The following is a 22,359-nucleotide window of genomic DNA, read 5'->3' on the forward strand; positions in this document are numbered from 1 at the left end:
GCGTGATCTCAGCTCACTGCAGCCTCTACCTCCCAGGCTCAAGTGATTCTCATGTCTCAGCCTCTGGAGTAGCTGGGATTGCAGGCATGCATCACTGTGCCCGGCTAATTTTTTTGTATTTTTAGTAGAGACGGTGTTTCACCATGTTAGCCAGGCTGGTCTTGAACTCCTGACTTCAGGTGATCTGCCCACCTTAGCCTCCCAAAGTGCTGGGATTACAGGTGTGAGCCACTGTGCCCGGCCTAATTTATTTATTTTTTTCCTGAGACAAAGTCTCACTCTATTGCCCAGGCTGGAGTGCAGTGGTACAGTCTCGGCTCACTGCAACCTCTGCCTCCTGGGTTCAAGTGATTCTCGTGCCTCAGCCTCCCAAGTAGCTGGGATTACAGGCACTCGCCACCACGCCCGGCTAATTTTTTTTTTTTTTTTTTTTTTTTGGTATTTTTATTAGAGACGGGGTTTCACCATGTTAGCCAAGCTGATCTCGAACTCTCTAGCTTAGGTGATCCACCTGTCTCAGCCTCCCAAAGTGCTGGGATTACAGGCATGAGCCACTGTGCCCAGCCATTTTTTAATTGTTAGTAGAGATGAGTTCTCCATGTGTTACCTAGGCTAGTCTTGAACTCTTGGGCTCAAGTGATCCTGCCACCTTGGCCTTCCAAAGTGTTGGGATTACAGGTATGAGCCACTGCAGCCAGCCCAAAAGCTACGTGTATGTTATATATGTGTGTATGTGTGTGTGTGTGTGTGTGTGTGTGTATATATATATATATTTTTTTTTTTCTGAGACGGAGTCTGGCTCTGTTGCCCAGGCTGGAGTGCAGTGACACGATCTTGGCTCACCGCAAGCTCCGCCTCCTGGGTTCACGCCATTCTCCTGCCTCAGCCTCCCAAGTAGCTGGGACTGCAGTTGTCTGCCACCACACTCGGCTCATTTTTTGTATTTTTAGTAGAGACAGGGTTTCACTGTATTAGGATGGTCTCGATCTCCTGACCTTGTGATCTGCTTGCCTTGGCCTCCCAAAGTGCTGGGATTACAGGCGTGAGCCACCGTGCCTGGCCAAAGCTATATTTTGAATCACATTTGCACACTGGCTCGAGTTAAGCCACAGGGAAGTTCAATCTGAAATTTAGTTATCGTTATAAAAATTGCCATTTTTTAATAAATGGCATTTATATGCCATTTTTTATATAAGAGCCAGCTAATCAATATTTGAGTTACTTAATCAACAGCAGACTTGGAGTTATATGGATTTGAGAGACTTTTTAAGAGCCCTCAATTCATTTCCTCAACATTTTGGAACATGTGTTGATAATGTGATAAAACATTTCCCTTTGCCAACAATTGCTGATAATGCAATTGCCCCAAATAAGCATAAAAAACAGAAAAACAAAAAACCAGACATCCTGAGTAATATATTCCAGAAATCAGATTGTGCATTTAGTGTTGCTAGGGAGGATTATGCCATTTTGCTGCTCCAAATCATAAACTTTTCATAGACGAAGTGTTTCCCCAAGGATCAAAGAATCCTTCCTTTTTCCCCATTGTAAATTTACCATGCTTTTTGTCCTAGATCTGTTGTTTTAGGTCAGTCATAACCAAAAGATGAATCTTTATGTAGTTATTTCTGCAAACAAAATTTTACTTGTTGATGACTACATTAGTGTTACTAAAACTTGATTTGGCTTTGTAGAGGAGATACATCATTGTGTTGCGAATTTTAATTTCACCTTCTAATAGATTTTGTGGTTTCATTTGACCAGTTTTAATAATGAACAAGTGTGGTATTTTTAACTATCAGTATACTTAAATTTTGTGTTTAATTTTTCTCTAAATTATATTTAATATGTTTACTTTTCAGGAATTACCCAACTCTGTCTTTTTGGTGATGGAGGTAGGTAGTATACAAACTTCTGTTTAATTTATTTCCAATTTCTTTTTTTTTTTAGATTCTAGCATAAATCTTCGTATTTCAAGTCACTTTTGATTAATATGAACCTTAAGATTGACAGTAGATAAATTATTTGAATATTTGTGTTAATAAAGTTGATTTGGTGATCTAGATTCTACTCAAGGAATATAAAATTTTAAAAATTTTGAATCTATAATGTTTTTAGGCTATATTTACATGACATTATATACAAATGATTTTTTAATCACAATTGAGAATGGATTGAATTAATCTTGAATCACTGTGTTTATTTTCATTACTTTCTCTTTTCTATGTCAGTATTGCAATGGTGGCGACCTCGCAGATTATTTGCAAGGTAACTGTGTGTGTCAGTGTTCAGTAAAGATAGTGCTGCAACCTGTTTAATTCTAAGAGGTACTTTTGAAATACACTACCCATTTTCTGCTCTTGTATAGAAACATTCAATAAATATTTGTGTATTTGTTTGACTTGTGATCACTTTGCAGACCAGTTGTTGTTTGTGGTTTTGTTCCTAAGCTTTACTTGTATATAAGTATTTACCTTTTTGTGTGTCTCTCTCTGACAGTGTTTGAGAGATGGTCCTATCCCCAGGAGAGGAGAAACCCGATAGAATTCCTCTCCTTCAAAAGGCTTCACTGAGTTGTAGTCCTTTTCATTTCTTTCAAAATAAAAAAAATTATAGTGGAAAAATGTATTCAAGAATGTATTTGTGTGAACATTTCTTGTAATTAAAAAAAGACAACAAAAAACATTATAAGGCATTAAAGGTAACATTGAAATTATTTTGTGATACAGAAGTAAGATTTTAGTATTAGATGGTGCTTGAAATTTTGAACCCAAAATGCATACATGTAGGATATGAAGCATTCAGATCAAATTGTGTGCCTCCAGAGTATTTTCTTTTTCTTTCTTTCTTTTTTTTTTTTGGAGATAAAGTCTTGCTCTGTCACCCAGGCTGGAGTGCAGTGGTGCATTCTCGGCTCACTGCAACCTCCGCCTCCTGGGTTCAAGTGATTCTCCTGCCTCAGCCTCCCGAGTAGCTGGGATTACAGGTGCATGCCACCACGCCCAGCTAATTTTTGTATTTTTAGTAGAGACAGGGTTTCACCGTGTTGATCAGGCTGGTCCCAAACTCCTGACCTCGTGATCCGCCGGCCTAGGCCTCCCAAAGTGCTGGGATTATAGGGTGAGCTGCCACACCTGGCCAGTGAAGCCAGTACCTACTTGTTCACCCCTTAAAAGATGCAAGGGCAATATGCAAAAAGACAGTAAAAGGTTAACACATTCAACCTATAAATAGATTATGGCGTCTGAGTGCGGTGGCTCACGCCTGTAATCCCAGCACTTTGGGAGGCCGAGGCGGGTGGATGACCTGAGGTCGGGAGTTCAAGACCAGCCTGACCAACATGGAGACAACTCATCTCTACTAAGAATACAAAATTAGCTGGGGGTGGTGGCAGATGCCTGTGATCCCAGCTACTTGGGAGGCTGAGGCAGGAGAATCACGTGAACCCAGGAGGTGGAAGTTGCAGTGAGCCGAGATCACGACATTGCACTCCAGCCTGGGCAACAAGATAGAAACTCCCATCTCAGAAAAAAAAAAAAAAAAAAGATTACTGCAGTTGATGGTAAAGCACTGTGGACAATTTACAAAATATAACATAGATATATAGGATAATATAGAATATTGCTAACATTCAGAAGCTGTGTAGAGAAAAATGTAAAGAATACTGGTACTTGCACCCGCTACCACCATTTACAAGGGAATTACAGGCTGGGCATGGTGGCTCACACCTGTAATCCCAGCACTTTGGGAGGCCAAGGTGGGCGGATCACTTGAGGCCAGGAGTTTGAGACCAGCCTGTTCAACATGGTGAAACCCTGTCTCTACTAAAAATATAAAACGTAGCTGGGCATGGTGGTGCATGCCTGTAGTCCTAGCTGCTTAGGAGGCTGAGGCAGGAGAATCTCTTGGACCTGGGTGGCGGAGGTTGCGGTGAGCTGAGATCAAGCCATTTTACTCCAGCCTGGGCTACAGAGCAAGACTCTGTCTCAAAAAAACCCCAAAAAATAGAAGAAAGAAATTATAAATATAGTTGAAGCTCCCTGTAAGCCCTTCTGCAGTCCCATTCCTGTCCTTTCCCTAGAGGCAGCCATTGTCCTGAATTTGGTAGTTTAAAAAAAAAAAAAACTGTCAATTTAGTAAACACATTTCAAAATGTTATTCATAGATAGAACGCAGTGAGACAGACACTTTCATTCACTGCTGTTGGAAAGGAGTTGAAGCTGGAAAGCACCCTGCTCTGCCTTTCTTCACGTCCTTGGTGTTCCTGATGAAGTGCTTTTCTACTTGGGGTCAGACTGAGTGACAACAGCTTACAGCCCGCATTAGAATGTCAGTTGACACCAGCTTACAGCCCTCATTAGAATACCAGTTTTTTTTTTGAGTCCTGTGGCTCATGCCTGTAATCCCAGCACTTTGGGAGGCCGAGACAGGCGGATCACGAGGTCAGGAGATCGAGACCATCCTGACTGACATGGTGAAACCCCATCTCTACTAAAAATACAAAAAATTAGCCAGGCGTTGTGGCGGACGACGCCTGTAGTCCCAGCTACTCGGGAGGGAGAGGCGGGAGAATGGCGTGAACCCGGGAGGCGGAGCTTGCAGTGAGCTGAGATCACGCCACTGCACTCCATCCTGGGTGACAGAGCAAGACTCCATCTCAAAAAGCAAAAAAAGAATATCAGTTTTTTCTTTTCTAGAGAGCATGTTGTTAAAAAAAAAAAAAGAGAGAGAGAATATCAGTCTCATTAACAACTATTATTCACCCGTAGAAGCACTATTACAACAGTTTGTTGAACTCTTGTGTTTGATGCTCTAAAGCAGTATTGTTAGGAGACTCAATAGTGAAGCGCTTAAGAGCTTGAATGTTGGAGTCAGTCAGGCAAGCATGGTTCTAGCACCAGTGTTTACTCATACTGCTGTATGATTTTGGTTTTATAACTTCTCCGTGGTCTTTCTCTGTCACAGTCTGTAAGGGAATCCCTTGTAGTATGAAAGCACTTTAGAGACACGTGAAAGAAATTCTGGTCCTTACAGGAATTATTGAGAGCTGCACTGTCCAATATAGTAGCCACTGACCACATTGGGCTCTTGAAATGTGGCTAGTCAGAATCAAGATGTGCTATTAAGTGTAAAATGCACAACAGAATTTGAATACTTCATCAGAAGGAAAGAATGATTAAATCTCATTAATTTAAAAATATTTATTACGAGTTGAAATGGTAATATTTTGGATATATTGAGTTAAATATATTAATTATATCTCTTTCTTTTCACCTTTTAAAATCTGGCCACAAGAAAATGGAAAGTTTGATGTGTGGCCACCTTAATATTCATGTTGGCGAGCACTGGTCTAGAAGGTCTGGAATGTTTAGAAGGTCTGGAATGTCTAGAAGGTTGAATGCCATTGTGTCACAATAGGATCATTTAGTCCTTTAATTTGCTCTTTGAAACAAACACCTTTTACATTTTCTTTCTTTTTTCTTTTTTTTGTCTTTTTGAGACAAGAGTCTCACTCCATCGCCCAGGCGGGAGTGCAGTGGTGCGATCTCGGCTCACTGCAACCTCTGCTACCTAGGTTCAAGCCATTCTCCTGCCTCAACCTCCCAAGTATGCTACAGGCACCTGCCACTGTGCCTGGCTAATTTTGTTTTTTTAGTAGAGACGGGGTTTCGCCATGTTGGCCAGGCTGGTCTTGAACTCCTGACCTCAGGTGATCCACCCTCCTCGGCCTCCGAAAGTGTTGGGAATACAGGCGTGAGCCACCGTGCCCGGCCAAAATGAATTTTAAATATACCATCCATTTCAGTTGTCACAATGTAATTTAAGTAAAACATTACAAAAATAAAGTTCTGGTTGTTGATTTGACCTCCCCACTATTATGCAATAATATATATATTAGCATCTGCAAGAAAGTAGATCTGGAAAAATGCACATCAAATTTTTAACAGTGTTCATCTCCAACGGATGAATTTTTTTTTTTTTTTTTTTTTTTGAGATGGAGACTTGCTTTATTGCCCAGGCTGGAGTGCAGTGGCAGGATCTCGGTTCATTGCAAGCTCCACTTCCTGGGTTCAGACTATTCTCCTGTCTCAGCTTCCCGAGTAGCTGGGACTACAGGTGTGCACCACCATGCTGAGCTAATTTTTGTATTTTTAGTAGAGACAGCATTTCACCGTGTTGGCCAGGCTGGTCCCAAACTCCTGACCTCATGATCCACCTGCCTTGGCCTCCCAAAGTGCTGGGATTACAGGCGTGAGCCACCGCACCCAGCCCCCCGAAAATTTTTTTAATTTTAATTTTTAATTGTATTTATTAATTTTTGAGATGGCATCTGTGTAGTCCAAGCTGGAGTGCAGTGGCATGATCTCGGCTCACTGCAACTTCTGCCTCCCAGGCTCAAGCGATTCTCGTGCCTCAGCCTCCCAAGTAGCTGGACTGTAGACGTGTGCCACCATGCCTGGCTAATTTTTTGCATTTTAGTAGAGGTGGGGTTTCATCATGTTACCCAGGGTGGTCTCAGACTCCTGAGCTCAGGTGATTCGCTCACATTGGCCTCCCAAAGTGCTGGGGTTACAGGTGTGAGCCACCATACCCAGCCTTAATTTTTAATTTTTTTGTAGAGGCAGAGTCTTACCATGTTGCCTAGGCTGGTCTCAAACTCCTGGGCTCAAGCAATCCCTCTGCCATGGCCTCCCAAAGTGCTGGGATTACAAGCATGAGCCACACACTGGGCCATATTTGATAATTTTTAAATCGTAAAGTTTTACTTTATTTGAAGATGTTAAGGACATGTAAAACTTGACAGGTCATTAAAATGATTTTAAAACCATACCATTTCACTTGTTCCAAGTATTAATGTTATTTCTCTCTTATTTACAAATGGAAAGGTTATATAGAACATATTCTAAGAATTACATGGACAGACATACATCACAGATAATTTAAATAGGTACATGGATACTAAATCCTCAGTGGAGATAAGGAATTACACTTGTGACTTTTAGACTCATTGTAATAAGCTTATTTGCTTACTACATTGAAATATTATGTGCAAAGCCCTTTTCTAAAGATTTCATATTTTTTTTCTTTTTTTTCTTTTTTTTTTTTTTGAGATGGAGTCTTGCTCTGTCACCCAGGCTGGAGTGCAGTGGCGCGATCTCGGCTCACTGCAAGGTCCGCCTCCCGGGTTCAAGCCATTCTCCTGCCTCAGCCTCCCGTGAAGCTGTGACTACAGGCGCCCACCAGCAAGCCCGGCTAATATTTTTGTATTATTAGTAGAGACGGGGTTTCACCGTGTTAGCCAGGATGGTCTCGATCTCCTGACCTCGTGATCCATGAGTCTCGGCCTCCCAAAGTGCTGGGATTACAGGTTTGAGCCACCGCGCCTGGCCAGAACATATTCTAAGAATTACATGAATAGACATGCATCACAGATAATTTAAATAGGTACATGGATACTAAATCCTCAGTGGAGATAAGGAATTACACTTGTGACTTTTAGACTCATTGTAATAAGCTTATTTGCATACTTACTACATTGAAATATGTGCAAAGCCCTTTTCTAAAGATTTCATAATTTTTTTATTTTCTTTTTTTTTCTTTTTTTTTTTTTTTTTGAGATGGAGTCTTGCTCTGTCACCCTGGCTGGCGTGCAGGGCGCCATCTCGGCTCACTGCAATCTCTGCCTCCCGGGTTCACGCTATTCTCCTGCCTCAGCCTCCCCAGAAGCTGCAACTACAGGCGCCCGCCACCACGCCCGGCTAATATTTTTGTATTTTTAGTAGAGACGGGGTCTCACCGCGTTAGTCAGNGAGCCACCGCGCCCGGTCATATTCTAAGAATTACATGGACAGACATGCATCACAGATAATTTAAATAGGTACATGGATACTAAATCCTCAGTGGAGATAAGGAATTACACTTGTGACTTTTAGACTCATTGTAATAAGCTTATTTGCATACTTACTACATTGAAATATTATGTGCAAAGCCCTTTTCTAAAGATTTCATAATTTTTTTCTTTTTTTTTTTTGAGATGGAGTCTTGCTCTGTCACCCAGGCTGGAATGCAATGGCGTGATCTCGGCTCACTGCAAGGTCCGCCTCCCGGGTTCACGCCATTCTCCTGCCTCAGCCTGCCGAGAAGCTGCGACTACAGGCGCTCACCAGCAAGCCCGGCTAATATTTTTGTATTATTAGTAGAGACGGGGTTTCACCATGTTAGCCAGGATGGTCTTGATCTCCTGACCTCGTGATCCGCCTGCCTCGGCCTCCCAAAGTGCTGGGATTACAGGCGTGAGCCACCACACCTGTCTTCTTTTTAATGTAAATTTTTTTTGCTAATCTTCTCTGTACCAATTTTATTATATGTGCTGCTGAAACGAACAGAAGTTTTCATTATTAAATGGGTTTTATTTAATCATGTCAACCTCATGTAGTCTCATCAACTTTTATACATGAGGAAGGTGGGCACAGAGGGATCATCTTTTAGGGTAACACATTCAGTGGAAGACCTAGGAGCTGAACAAAGGCAGCCAGACTCCAAATCAAGCTGTTAACTACAACATGCTCAGGCATACACAGAAATACTGTAGAATTTACTGAATAGGCTGGTCACGATGTTTCTCACTGTAATCCCAGCACTGTGGGTGGCCGAGGCAAGTGGATCACTTAGGTCAGGAGTTCAAGACCAGCCTGGCCAACATGGCAAAACCCTGTCTCTACAAAAATAGAAAAATTAGTTGGGCATGGTGAAACATGCCTGTAGTCCCAGCTACTCGGGAGGCTGAAGCAGGAGAATCTCTTGAACCCAGGAGGCGGAGCTTGCAGTAAGCCGAGATTGTGCCACTGCACTCCAGCCTAGGGGACAGAGTGAAACTCTGTCTCAAAAAAAAAAATTTACTGAATAATGACTCACTACTTTCAAATAATGTTCATATCACCTCTTTATAGTGGTGAAATAGGTTAAAACATTTATTCTTAGGTATCTTTAGTTATGAAAGATATTCTAGTGGAATGGGGGATATGGGAGATAAAAGGACAGAGTAGATACAGTAACACAGATGCCTCACAGGTACAGGTAGCAGTAGTATCCAGGTCCCTCTGGTCAAAGATTTTGCTTGTTTGTAACTTGTGTTCACATAATGATTGGAATTAAATATGGACACTTATTCCAGATATTTGACTGATATGAAGGGGAACTTAGCTTTTGGCTTGTGAAGGACATTCGTATTTATTGAGTACCTATGGTGTTCAGAGTCATGTGGGCACCATCAGCAATAAAAACATGAAGGGAAACGCAAAACACACAGGTGAAACAAGATGAAAGTGCCCATCAGTTCTCTTTACAACAGGTTGACTACAAGTTTTGAGAAATCTGGTATCTCTTCATCAACGTCAGTTATTAAAGTTAAAAATGAATAAATGTGAATACAAATTCTTTATTCCCTTCATGCTGTCCTTCACAACCCAATCCTGTTGATGGAATGTGCAGATGGTATTTGATATTTTGTGCTTAAATATTTACGTGACTCCTTTTGTACCAGCAAAAGGAACTCTCAGTGAAGACACCATCAGAGTGTTTCTGCATCAGATTGCTGCTGCCATGCGAATCCTGCACAGCAAAGGAATCATCCACAGAGATCTCAAGCCACAGAACATCTTGCTGTCCTATGCTAATCGCAGAAAATCAAGTGTCAGTGGTATTCGCATCAAAATAGGTAAATGGCCATGTATTGTGTTATGGAAAGGACATTTTTGAAACTATTTTTAGACAACTTTAGCTTTGTTGAATGATGAATTTTTTTTTTTGAGATGGAGTCTTGCTCTGTTGCCCAGACTGGAGTGTAGTGGGACGATCTCGGCTCACTGCAACCTACGCCTCCTGGGTTTGAGCGATTCTCCTGCCTCAGCCTCCTGAGTAACTGGGATTACAGGCATGCACCACTACGCCTAGCTAAATTTTGTATTTTTAGTAGAGACAGGGTTTCACCGTGTTGGCCAGGCTGGTCTTGAACTCCTAACCTCAGGTGATCTGCCTGCCTCAGCCTCTGAAAGTGCTGGGATTACAGGTGTGAGCCACCACACCTGGCTAAATGATGGATTTTATTGATGCAATTTTGATGTTTTTATTGAGATCGTGGAGTTCTCTTAGGTGAATCCTTTACATTATTGACAGTGTCTGCTAAGTCTCAGGCAATGCTGACAGGCCCTCATCAGGAGCTCTAAATATGAATACCTGTGTCTCTCGAGAGGAAAATTGATGTGGTGTAGTTACTGGCAGCAAATTAATAACCCTGTTTCTTTTTTTTTTCTTTGAGATGGAGTCTCATTCTGTCACCCAGGCTGGAGTGAGGCATAATCTTGGCTCACTACAACCTCCGCCTCCCAGGTTCAAGAGATTTTCCTGCCTCAGCCTCCCAAGTAGCTGGGATGTGCAAGTAGCTGGCGTGTTCCACCACATCCAGCTAATTTTTTTCTGTATATATTTTTTTAGTGGAGACGGGGTTTCACCATGTTGGCCAGGCTGGTCTCAAACCCCGACCTCAGGTGATCCGCCCACCTTGGCCTCCCAAAGTGCTGGGATTATGGGCGTGAGCCGCCACGCCCAGCCATAACCCTGATTCTTTACAGTGCCTAGGCTTTTGACATAGGAATCTCAGAGACCATCTAGTTTAGCCCTTCGCAGGTTTTTTTTTTTTTTAGCAGTACCTCAAAATTATTTGAAACAATAAAAACATAATTGTTCACATTTTACATCTGATATTGATATTTAATGAAAACTGTATTAATGAGCTACTTATTATTATTAGCATTTTTCACTTGCAAAGTTTCATGCACCTTGGTTACAAATCTGGCAGAGGAGTGACTTGTACAGTTGATGATTACTACTATTTTTAGCTTGTTGAAATTGAGGTAGCTACTTTTTTCTTTGGTGGACAGTGATATTCAGTAAGCTGTTTATTTTTCACAGTCCTTTGTGCCTTCTTGTGTCTTGAAGAATCATATGATGTATGTTAGGTATGAGCGAAGATATAATTTGCTTTTCTACTTTCTATTTTGTGAAATAGCGGATTTTGGTTTTGCTCGTTACCTACATAGTAACATGATGGCTGCAACACTGTGTGGATCCCCGATGTACATGGTGAGTGAGTGTTTGCATCCTTGTGTGTTTAAAGCGTGGCTCCATAAGCATTGGAATTTAAATATAATGCTTGCTTCCAAATAAGATGTGATCTTACATATAATCCAAGTTGTTATTACTAATGTTAATTATATTACTGATAATGCTGTAATGCAGAAATCTTTTGCCTTAGCATAGTGAACTATAAAAGTAGGAATGCTTAGAAAACACCTTATGGGAGCACTTCTTCAGCCGTAGGATGTGCTCATCTTTTGCATGTTAACTCTCTTGACAGGATCCCTATATTGTAGATGTTTTTTCTATTAGCCTCACACTCAAAGCTGAAATATCTCAGCTTTCCCCTTTATCCTCTCATATAGATATCATCATGTATTATAGGGTTAGGTTATGAAATTTCTAAACTAATGTGCAGTGTTAAGTCTGGAAATACCTTAATTCTAGAGCTTCAGAATTATGTGAAATGTACCTATTTCAGTTCTAAGTTTAAAATGGGTTTATATTAAATTCAGAATTTCTCTAAACTAAAATCAACTTTGAACTATTAATAAAATTCAAAAAAAATTTTATCAGATTTACTGTGGATGATATAATTTTACTGCTTATATATAATAAATTTTATATATTTTTAAATTTATAAAAATACAAATATTAAAATTACTTTGTACTTCTTGAGTATAAAATGAGTTTAGCCTTGAGGTTAGAGTGCTTTGGCTGATTATTAAAGGAAATTGACTTAATAACGAAATTTGCCTAGGGAAAATAAATAAAAATGTTATCTCTGAGGCCTGGGATGTAGTGGATGCATGCTTTGGTCCCAGCCACTTGGGAGATCTGAGGCAGGAGGACTTCCTGAAGCCCCAGGAGTTCTGGCCAGACCTGTGAATACAGCAGACCTCATTTCCAAAAAGAATTAAAGTTAAAAAGAAATGTTACATGTGGTGGAATAAAAACTATCTTTTAAGTATCATTTTCCAATTTCGTTTTAATATTTGTCCTGATTAATGGTATATTTAAAAAGCAAAATTTTGATGAGAAGTGGGGAAAATACCTGTAACAAACAGCATATAAATGGTTTTGCTTTTAGGACAATTTTTATTATTGGTGTGGGGTTTTGCCGCATAGTTTTTTATTACTGTAAAAGTGTTCAGATTAAAAAAACATAGGGAATAATAATAGCACACCTATGTACCCCACCATCCATATTTCCAACAAAGTTAGCATTTTGCCATGTTTGTCTTGATCTTGTTGTTGAAAGAAATAAAATAGGCTGGGCCATGGTATGGGCTCATGCCTGTAATCCCAACACTTTGGGAGGCCAAGGCGGGAGAATCATAAGGTCAGGAGTTCGATGACCACCTGGCCAACATGGTTGAAACCCGTCCTCTACTAAAAATACAAAAAATTAGCTGAGTGTGGTGACAGGCGCACCGTAATCCCAGCTACTCGGGAGGATTTGGAAAAAAAAAAAAAAAAAAAAAGGCAGGAAAATCGCTTGAACCCAGGAGGTGGAGGGTTGCGTGACCGAGATCGTGCCCTACACTCCAGCCTAGGTACACAGTGAGACCTTGTCTCTAACAAAAAAAAAAAAAAAAAAAAAAAAAATATATATATTATATATATATAATTATGTATGTATGTTGGGACAGCCCAGGTCCTTATTTTTTTTTTTTTTTTTTTTTTTTTTTTTTTTTTTTTTTTTTTTTTTTTTTTTTTTTTTTTGTACTTCTCCCTGATTCCATTTCCCTCCTCTGCTCCTTTCCACACACCTGAGGGGACCTCTGTCCTATGGTGTATGTATTTTATACACCATGGCCTATGGTGTGTATTTTCTTTGTTATTATTTTGGTCCTCTCATTGTACTTTATGTGTCCATTATAATCAGTTGAACATTTGTTTCTATAACTTGCCCCTTTTCATGCAGCATTGATTTTGAGATTTACTAGTAAATATATGATAATATGTTGTAAGTTCATTGCCTTATTATTTGTTAGGGAACTATCACAGGGTGTTGTTTTATTCTGGTAGTTTGTTAGGAGTGTCACCTTTAGCAGTTAATTAATATGTGCATGTTAATTATGTAAATACTGCATGCCCCTTAAATTTCTCTGTCCCCAGGCTCCTGAGGTTATTATGTCTCAACATTATGATGCTAAGGCTGACTTGTGGAGCATAGGAACAGTGATATACCAATGCCTAGTTGGAAAACCACCTTTTCAGGTAGGCTGACTTTTTTCTTACGTCCTCAGTTTTGGGATCTTGTCATTTTATAGTTGCGTTTGATTTGTAAAATGAAGAATACTTTGAAAGCAGTGTTTTGGCTCCTCTGTGACTTACTTTGATTCTTTTACAGGCAAAACTGCTTTAGTGAGTCAGAACATCTTTTGGTTTTCCGCTTTTATCTGCTTGCCCTTTGTAGTTGAACTGGGCATGCAGTCTGTTGTATGTTGGGATCAGGGCTAACAGCCGGGTGGGAAATGGGTGTGAATGGTGACACCACAGCTTCCTGGTTAGCCTGGTTTTGAGATCCTGGAATCCACACGAGGGCTGGGGCTGTCTGGGGAGATCTCTGGAAACCATCTCTAGCTCTCTATTCCTGACACTGCTAGGTGAGAAGGAGGTAATTATGTACGCTTTATGGAAATTATTATGGGTCTGTCTTCTCCTCTCCCCAACATCCTGTCAAAAGTGACCCTGTAGAGTATAATCACGAAGATTTCACTTGAGTTCATATTGTCATGTTATAATTTCTTATGTTATAAAGAAGATCTTTGAATTTGAAAACTGGAACAAAATGAAAATATTTGCCCAAGATAGTATTAAGAAAATTAGTGACACAGCCAGGTTAAACACTTTTAATTTCTTAGTCTAGTTTGCATTGTAGAGGAGGCTTCTACATTTAAGCAGTTGTTGTTACCAGCTACTTGTTGCTGTGGAGAGACTGCATAGTAGCAGTATACATAGTTCTTTTCTTTGAATTCCTTTAGGGTCCGAAGGTAAAGTACACCTGAATTTTACCCCACAATAACGTACTTATTGGGCAGGTCATGTAACCTTCAGAATAGTGACCCTTAATCTATTCTAAGTTTCAGGCTCCTCTGAGAGTCTGACCTCAGAAAAGGTACCTCAGAAAAGGTACATTATACTCAGATGTACAGAATTTTCACACAATGTCATAGGTTTTATGACTTCCTAATGACCAGTTATGGCTCCTTCAGCAATCCATGGCTTTCAAGTTGAGAATCTATGTTCTGTAGCAAGAATATGAGCGTCATCTCTCTTTCCTTTCCTCCTCCCTCATACTTTCCCTCCTTTCCTCTGAATCCCTTCCTTGAAACTCCCACTCCCTCAATCCGTTAAAAAAAAGAATATGAGCGTCAATCATATGATTTGGAAGTTTTGCCCCATTGTTTAGGAAATTAAACCTTTTTTTTTTTTAATAGGCCAGTAGTCCTCAAGACTTAAGGATGTTTTATGAAAAAAACAGGAGCTTAATGCCTAGGTATGTGTTTAGATTACACTGGGTTTTACTATTTGTGAACACAGTGTTGTTTATTTGAACTGTTTGTGTTTTATGTATTCTCATTTTGAATTCTTTTCAGTTGATAATGTGAAAGCATTTGTTATAGCAAATTGGAAAATTGCTGGCACATCATAGGTGTCTGTGTAGTACTGTACTCTTTTCTTTCTTTTTTAAAATGTAAATTTGAAAGAAAAAGATTCGGAAGTTACATGTGTTCCTTGTGGGGAGGGTAATATGGACAGAATAGATACGCAGAAAGTAGAAAGTGAATTCCCCACAGCTTTGCTGTCTTCTTTAGGGGTAACAAGAGTTTGCTGTGTCTCTTTCCACATAGTTTTGTGGGAGTTCTTTATACATGTTTGAGTGCTTGTTTTCCTTTTGTTTTCTCTTGAGCTTGTGTCTTGAGATGAGTGCTTGTTTATGTATGTATTTATACACACACATAGTTTAAGACAAATTACATCATATTTTGTGAGTTGTTTACAGTGTCCTTTTGTTTTTTACTTTGTAGTACATCACAGATGATGTTCCTCAACAGGATGTGGAAGGCCACTGTATGCTTTTTTATTTTGAGACTAGAGTCTTGCTCTGACGCCCAGACTGGAGTGCAGTGGCACGATCTAGGCTCACTGCAACCTCCGCCTCCCTAGTTCAAGCAATTCTCCTGCCTCAGCCTCCCTAGTAGCTGGGACTGTAGGTGCCCGCCACCACACCTGGCTAATTTTGTATTTTTTTTTATTAGTAGAGACGGGGTTTCGCCATGTTGGCCAGGCTGGTCTTGAACTCCTGACCTCAAGTGATCCTCCCACCTTGGCCTCCTAAAGTGCTGGGATTATAGGTGTGAGCCACCATACCTGGCCAACTGTATGCTTTTTTTTTGTTTGTTTTTTAATGATTAATAGACTATTTAGGCAGGAGTACATATAGTCATCGACAGACTTAACATGAGAGATTAAATGTCTGACCCAATTTTCCTCTCCGGATGAGCTTTTCTTTCCTGTCCCTTTCAGTTTTGAAAACATAATAGCAGAAGAAGAGGGGTCCAAGTCCACACAGAGCTCCCAAGAGTGAGTTTTAGGAGTGGGTCTGAAATTAGGGTAGGTATTTGCTGATCTTGCATAGGTCCAACGAATCAAGGCAGGATCTTCGATGAGCCCTCTGCAGTTGGGGTGGTTGTACTGAAGCAGGTACTCTCGTTTCAGCCGGACTCTTATGGCCAATGGCTCAACTTGCGTCCTTCGGGTTTCTGGAGATATGTCGTATTTGGCTGGGTCGAGGGCTGGGGCAGAGTGGCCAGGCGCGATGGAGTATACTTTGGGAACGATATCTTGGTGACCCAGGGCACAGCTGCACCTGCCACTGTATGCTTTTAAATGCCACAGAGAGTCCCATAGATGTACATTATTTTATTTAATCAGATCCCTGTTTTCATTTTTTGGTCACTACAAACAGGCTCTAGTGAAGTGTGTATGTATATATGTTTGTGTGTGTGTGTGTATGTGTGTGTGTGTGTACACCTTTGTGTGCATTTTGTTAGTTTGGACTCCTAGAAATGGAATTGTCAGACCAAAAGATACACTTTCCAAATAGGCTATCCCAGTGAATACAGCAAGATAGAAGACTGCCCCTTTTCCCTCATTTTTACCAACACAGAATGTTAGTGGATTTGATGCTGCACAAATGCATAAGGACCACTTAGCTATTAATTTAATTTGGATTGTTCTCTTCATTAGTGAGTTTGGCTCCTTTGTATTTAATATCTTTTTCTTTTTTTTTTTTTTTTTTTTTTTGACATAGAGTCTTGTTCTATTGCCAGGCTGGAGTGCAATGGCATGATCTTGGCTCCCTGCAACGTCCACCTCCCGATTTCAAGCCATTTTCCTGCCTCAACCTCCCAGGTAGCTGGGACTACAGGCAGGCTACCACGCCCGGCTGATTTTTGTATTTTTAGTGGAGACAGGATTTCACCATGTTGTTCAGGCTGGTCTTGAACTCCTGACCTCAAGTGATCCACCCACCTTGGCCTCCCAAAGTGCTAGGATTACAGGCATAAGACACCGTGCCCAGCCTGTTTAATATATTTTTGTAATTCTTATTCTTTGAATTGTGTACTTCTATTACTTCACTCATTTTCCTATTGCTTGTTGTTTTCATATTGGATGTTAGGAAGTTGTATTAGTTCTCACTCGTGTTTAAGTGCTGCCCTTTTCCAGATGGAAATGGAGGTGGCTATTTTGTAATAGAGAACATTATAGCAACTATTAGTGCAAGATTGAAGTCATGGTAAAACTCCACATTGGGCTTGTGAGGTGCCTTACTCCTGCAGATACTCAGATAACAACAAGCACAGTACAGGAATCTTCTCAATTTGATGCTATTTCTCAAAGGCAGTTTAGTGCTTTTTTTTCCTTCTTTAGATGACTCTTACATGGTCTTCTTGGTATAAATGTATTGGTATTTGTGAAACCACATATATGTTTTAGTTTACTATATGGAAGGCAAAAATTAATGTTGTTTATATATATAAACTTATCACTTAGGTGGTTGTGTTTTTCCTTTCCCCCAGTATTCCCAGAGAAACATCACCTTATTTGGCTAATCTCCTTTTGGGTTTGCTTCAGAGAAACCAAAAAGATAGAATGGACTTTGGTAAGAAATAGTTTCAACTTTTGCATGCTTTCTGACTTCATTGTTTTATGTGCTGAAAGATTTAAAAAATAGAGATTTCAGAAGAAAATTGAAGTCAGTTTCGCTTTTCTTTTTATTTTCTTCACTAGTTTCGTAAATATTTATTGAGTGCTTATTACTATGTTCTAGGTATGGGAGATAGAGTAATAAAATCACTGTCCTCATGTAGCATATATTCTAGTGGTAGAGAGAGACAAGAAACAAATTAAAAACCATAGTTACATACTATATTAGAAGTTGCTAAGTATTGTGGGAATAAAGAAGTGGGGGTGGAGTGGGGGTGGGGATTGAAATTTTAAATAAGATAGTCAGTGAAGACCTTATTGAGAAAGTGACATTTGAACAAAGACTTGACTTGAAATGAGAGTGAGCCGTAGGATATCTGTGGGAAGAGCTTTTTAAGCAGAGTGAACAGCCAATACAAATGCTTAGGGCTGGGAACATGCCTGTAAGCTTGAGGAACAACTAGAAAGCCAGTTGAAGACTTGGGTTTTTCCACAAAGTGTGATGGGAGCCATTAGAGAGTTTTGAGTGGAGGAAAAGTGATCTGACTAATGTTTTTAGAAAGGATCAAGCTGGCTGCTGCTTGAGAATAGACTGTGTGCATATAAGGGGAAGAGCAGAAGCTGGGAGACTAATCAGGAGACTCTTGTCGTTACCCAGGTGAGAGATGAGTGTAGCTTCGACTAGGATAATAGCAGTGGAGGTGGTAAGAAGTCTTTCTGGAGGTAGAGGCTACGGCATTCACTGAAGGATTGAATCTGAGGGTGTGAGAGAGAAGACTCAAGGATGACTCCAAAGTTTTTGGCCTGATCAGCTGAAAGGATGTTGTCAGTTACAGTGATGGGAAAGACTGTATGGATAGAGCAGGCAATGGGGACAAGATGAGTTTCTGTTGGATATGTTACATTTAAGATAACCATTGGATGTCTAAGGGTGGATGTCAGAAGTGCACTTGAATTTCAGAAAAGTCTAGACTGGGGGCAGATTGGGGAGTTGTCAGCCTGTGGTTGATATTTTAAAAAAAAATTTTTTTTGAGACAGGATTTTAATCTGTCACCCAGGCTGGAGTGCAGTGGTATGATCATGGCTCACTGCAGCCTCGACTTCCGCAGGCTCAGGTGATTCTCCAACCTCAGCCTCCCCAGTACCTGGGACTACAGGTGTACAACACCACCCCTGGCTAATTTTTGTATTTTTTTGTAGAGACAGGGTTTCGTTATGTTGTCCAGGCTGGTCTCAAACTCCTGGGCTCAAGCGATCTACCCACTTTGGCCTGCCAAAATGCTGAGATTACAGATGTGAGCCAACATGCCCAGCAATATTTATTAAATAGATTATTTTCTCTTTTTTTTCCCCTTTATTTGAGAAAAGGCCTCACTGTATTACCCAGGCTGGACTGGGAATGCAGTGGTGTGATCGTAGCTCACTGTAACCTTGAACTCCTCGGCCCAAGTGATTCTCCCACCTCCGCTTCCTTAATAGCTGGGACCACAAGCCTGCATCACCACAGTCGGCTAATTTTTTGTTTTGTTAATTAAATTAATTTATTTGTTTTGAGACGGTGTCTCACTCAGTCGCCTAGGCTGGAGTGCAGTGGCGCGATTTCAGCTCACTGCAAGCTCTGCCTCCCGGGTTCACGCCATTCTCCTGCCTCAGCCTCCTGAGTAGCTGGGACTACAGGTGCCCGCCACTATGCCTGGCTAATTGTTTTGTATTTTTAGTAGAGACAGGGTTTCAGCGTGTTAGCCAGGATGGTCTGGATCTCTTGACCTCGTGATCCACCTGTCTCAGCCTCCTAAAGTGCTGGGATTACAGGCGTCAGCCACGGCGCCCGGCTTTGTTTTGTTTTTGAAACGGAGTGTCGCTCTGTCACCCAGGCTGGAGTGCAGTGGCACGATGTTGGCTCGCTGCAACTTCCGCCTCCTGGGTTCAGGCAGTTCTCCGCCTCAGCGTCCCGAGTAGCTGGGATTACAGGCACCCGCCACCACGCCCGGCTAATTTTTTATATTTTTAGTAGTGACAGGGTTTTTCACCATCTTGGCCAGGCTGGTGTTGAACTCCTGACCTTGTGATCTGCCCACCTCAGCCTCCCAAAGTGCTGGGATTGCAGGCGTGAGCCACCATGCCCGGCCTGTTTTGTTTGGTTTTTGAGACGAAGTTTTGCTCTTGTTGCCCAGGCTGGAGTACAGTGGCACGATCTTGACTCACTGCAACTTCTGCCTCCCAGGTTCAAGCGATTCTCCTGCCTTAGCCTCCCAAGTAGCTGGGATTACAAGTGCCTGCCACCATGCCCTGCTAATTTTGTTTGCTTGTTTGTTCTTTTGAGACGGAGTCTCGCTCTGTCACCCAGGCTGGAGTGCAGAGACGCGATCTCTGCTCACTGCAACCTCTGTCTCCTGGGTTCAAGCGATTCTTCTTCCTCAGCCTCCTGAGTAACTGGGATTACAGGAGCACGCCCCTATACCCAGCTAATTTTTGTATTTTTAGTAGAGATGGGGTTTCACCATGTTGGCCAGGCTGGTCTCGAACTCCTGACCTCATGATCCGGCCTGCCTCAGCCTCCAAAAGTGCTAAGATTACAGGCGTGAACCACTATGCCTGGCCTAATTTTTGTATTTTTTTTTTTTAGTAGAGATGGGGTTTTGCCATGTTGTTTAGGTGTGTCTCGAACTCCCGGCCTCAGGGGATCCACCTGCCTTGGCCTCCCAAAGTGCTGAGATTGCAGGCGTGAGCCACCGGGCCCAGCCCAGTCGGCTAATTTTTTTACCCTTTTGTAGGGATAGGGTCTCACAATATTGTCAGCGCTATTCTCGAACTCCTGGCTCCAAGCAATCTTCTTGCCTCAGCCTCCCAAAGTGCTGGGATTACAGGTATGAGCCACTGTGCCTAGTCAAAATAGATTATTTTCTAGTGTACCGTTTAAATTCTTTCATTGAGTCTTCTGGCTTTTTTGTGCTATTTGTTATTTTTTTAAATGATTGATCTAGGGATTACAGTATGCATCTTAATTTATCACAATCTACTTTATATAAATACTAGTTGAGGCAGGGCATGGTGGCTCACATTTGTAATCCTAGCACTTTGGGAGGCTGAGGTGGGCGGATATGAGGTTAGGAGATCAAGACCATCCTGGCTAACACGGTGAAACCCCATCTTTACTAAAAGTACCAAAAAAATTAGCTGGGCATGGTGGCAGGCGCCTGTAGTCCCAGCTACTCGGGAGGCTGAGGCGGGAGAATGGCATGAACCCGGGAGGCGGAACTTGGAGTGAGCCAAGATCTCGCCACTGCACTCCTCCAGCCTGGTTGACAGAGTGAGACTCTGTCTCCAAAAAAAACAAAAACAAAAGCAAAACAGAAAACTAGTTGAATTCCATTAAAATATAGAAGCTTTGTTCCGTTAATATGGCTTCATTTGCTCTTCCCTTTGTGCTGTTATTGTCTCACATATTATGTCTATGTTGTAATCTCAGCAGTGCAGTGTTACAACTATTGCTTTATACAGTCTTACCTCTTTTAAAGAAGTGAGGAGAAGAAAGGTGAAAAACATGTATAGTATCTTTTTGTGTGTTTCTCTTTTTTTTTTCTGAGACAGAGTCTTACTCTGCATCCAGGCCTAAGTAGAGTGGTACAAACATGCCTCACTGCAGCCTTGACCTCTTGGGCTCAAGTGATCCTCCTGCCTGAAACTTCTATGTAGCTGGGACTACAAGTACACAGCACCATGCCCAGCTAATTTTTAAATTTTTTGTAGAGAAGTTTTTGCCATATTGCCCAGTCTGGTCACCAACTCCTGGGTTCAAGCAAACATCCTGCCTCGGCCTCCCAGAGTGCTGGGATTACAGGTGTGAGCCATCATGCCCCGCCTTAGAGTACTATTTTAGCCTATACATTTATCATTTCTGGCACTCTTCATTTATTCTTATGGACTCAAGTTACTGTTTGGTGTCTTTTTTTTTTCTTTTGTATTTTTTTGTATCTCTTTTTTGTTTGGTGTCATTTTTTTTTAGCTCATATAATTCCATTCCTTTCCTCTTTTGTGTTGTCATATATATTAATTTTTGTATGTTACAAACAAAACCCAGTAGTACAATTTTATAATTATTTTATACAGTTGTCCTTTAAATTGGTTAAGAGAAAAATATATAATGTACTCTTCTATAATTATCTGCATAATTACCAATGCTCTTTATACAGATTCTCAGAATCTTCATTTATCTGGGAATGTCATTATTTCCCTTTATTTGCCTTCACTTTGGAAAAGTGTTTTTTTGGTAGATACTGAATTCTTAGTTGTTAGGATTTTCTCCAGCCAGTACTTTGACTATGTCATCTTACTGCTTTCTGGCCTCCATTGTTTCTGATGAGAAGTCACCTGTTAATCTTACTAGTTTCCCAAGTGGGTGATGAGTCATTTTTCTCTTAGTGCTTTTGAGATTTTTCTCTTAGATTTTCAACAATTTTAACTGTGATCTGTCTGGATGTGTATCTCTGTGTTTATCCTGCTTGGAGTTTATTGATCTTTTTTGATATATAAATAAATGTTTTTCCACATTGGGGAGTTGGGTCACCATCATTTCTTAAAAATATCATTCTGTCCCTTTTCTTTATCTTCTCTGAGACTCCCATTATGTGCACTTATATGGTCTATGCTTGATAATATCCCACATCTGAGTCTGTTCATTTTTCCATATTGTTTTTTCCTTAGAGTTTTTCAGATTGGAAATATCTATTGATCTGTTCTCAGGTTTGCTGATTATTTTATTCAGTTATTGTACTTTTTAACTCCAGAATTTCCATTTGGTTCTTTTTTATAATTTCCGTCTTTTTCTTGATATTCTCTATTTGATGAGTCACTGTCTCCTGCCTCAGTCTCCTGCATAGGTGGGACTACAGGCACCCTCCACCATGCCCAGCTAATTTTTTGTATTTTTAGTAGAGTCGGGGTTTCACCATGTGGGCCAGGCTGGTCTCGAACTCCTGGGCTCACATGATCCACCCACCTCG

At 40.9% G+C, this 22,359-nt stretch overlaps 1 protein-coding gene and 1 pseudogene across 1 annotated transcript; one reads left to right on the forward strand and one right to left on the reverse strand.

The window, feature by feature from the left end:
- The first annotated feature begins 1,861 nt into the window (after nt 1-1,861).
- On the forward strand, nt 1,862-18,363 carry LOC108540897 (serine/threonine-protein kinase ULK2-like). Its single transcript, XM_017890152.1, has 8 exons — nt 1,862-1,895; nt 2,232-2,268; nt 9,545-9,718; nt 11,069-11,142; nt 13,258-13,359; nt 14,583-14,641; nt 17,229-17,311; nt 18,014-18,363. The coding sequence occupies exons 1-8, from the start codon at nt 1,890-1,892 to the stop codon at nt 18,022-18,024; spliced, it is 546 nt and encodes a 181-aa protein (XP_017745641.1). The 5' UTR covers nt 1,862-1,889; the 3' UTR covers nt 18,025-18,363.
- LOC108540887 (NADH dehydrogenase [ubiquinone] 1 beta subcomplex subunit 4 pseudogene) lies at nt 15,602-16,959 on the reverse strand (annotated as a pseudogene).
- Nucleotides 18,364-22,359: the final 3,996 nt, after the last annotated feature.

Source organism: Rhinopithecus bieti, unplaced genomic scaffold, assembly GCF_001698545.2.
Source record: "Rhinopithecus bieti isolate Rb0 unplaced genomic scaffold, ASM169854v2 scaffold_20154, whole genome shotgun sequence".
Lineage (NCBI taxonomy): Eukaryota > Metazoa > Chordata > Mammalia > Primates > Cercopithecidae > Rhinopithecus > Rhinopithecus bieti.

Bases quoted from the DNA above. Each gene is read 5' to 3' on its own strand.
- LOC108540897 (XM_017890152.1), top strand. The intron at 2,269-9,544 runs GTAACTGTGTGT...CTTTTGTACCAG, and splicing joins CCTCGCAGATTATTTGCAAG to CAAAAGGAACTCTCAGTGAA. The intron at 9,719-11,068 runs GTAAATGGCCAT...TTTGTGAAATAG, and splicing joins TGGTATTCGCATCAAAATAG to CGGATTTTGGTTTTGCTCGT.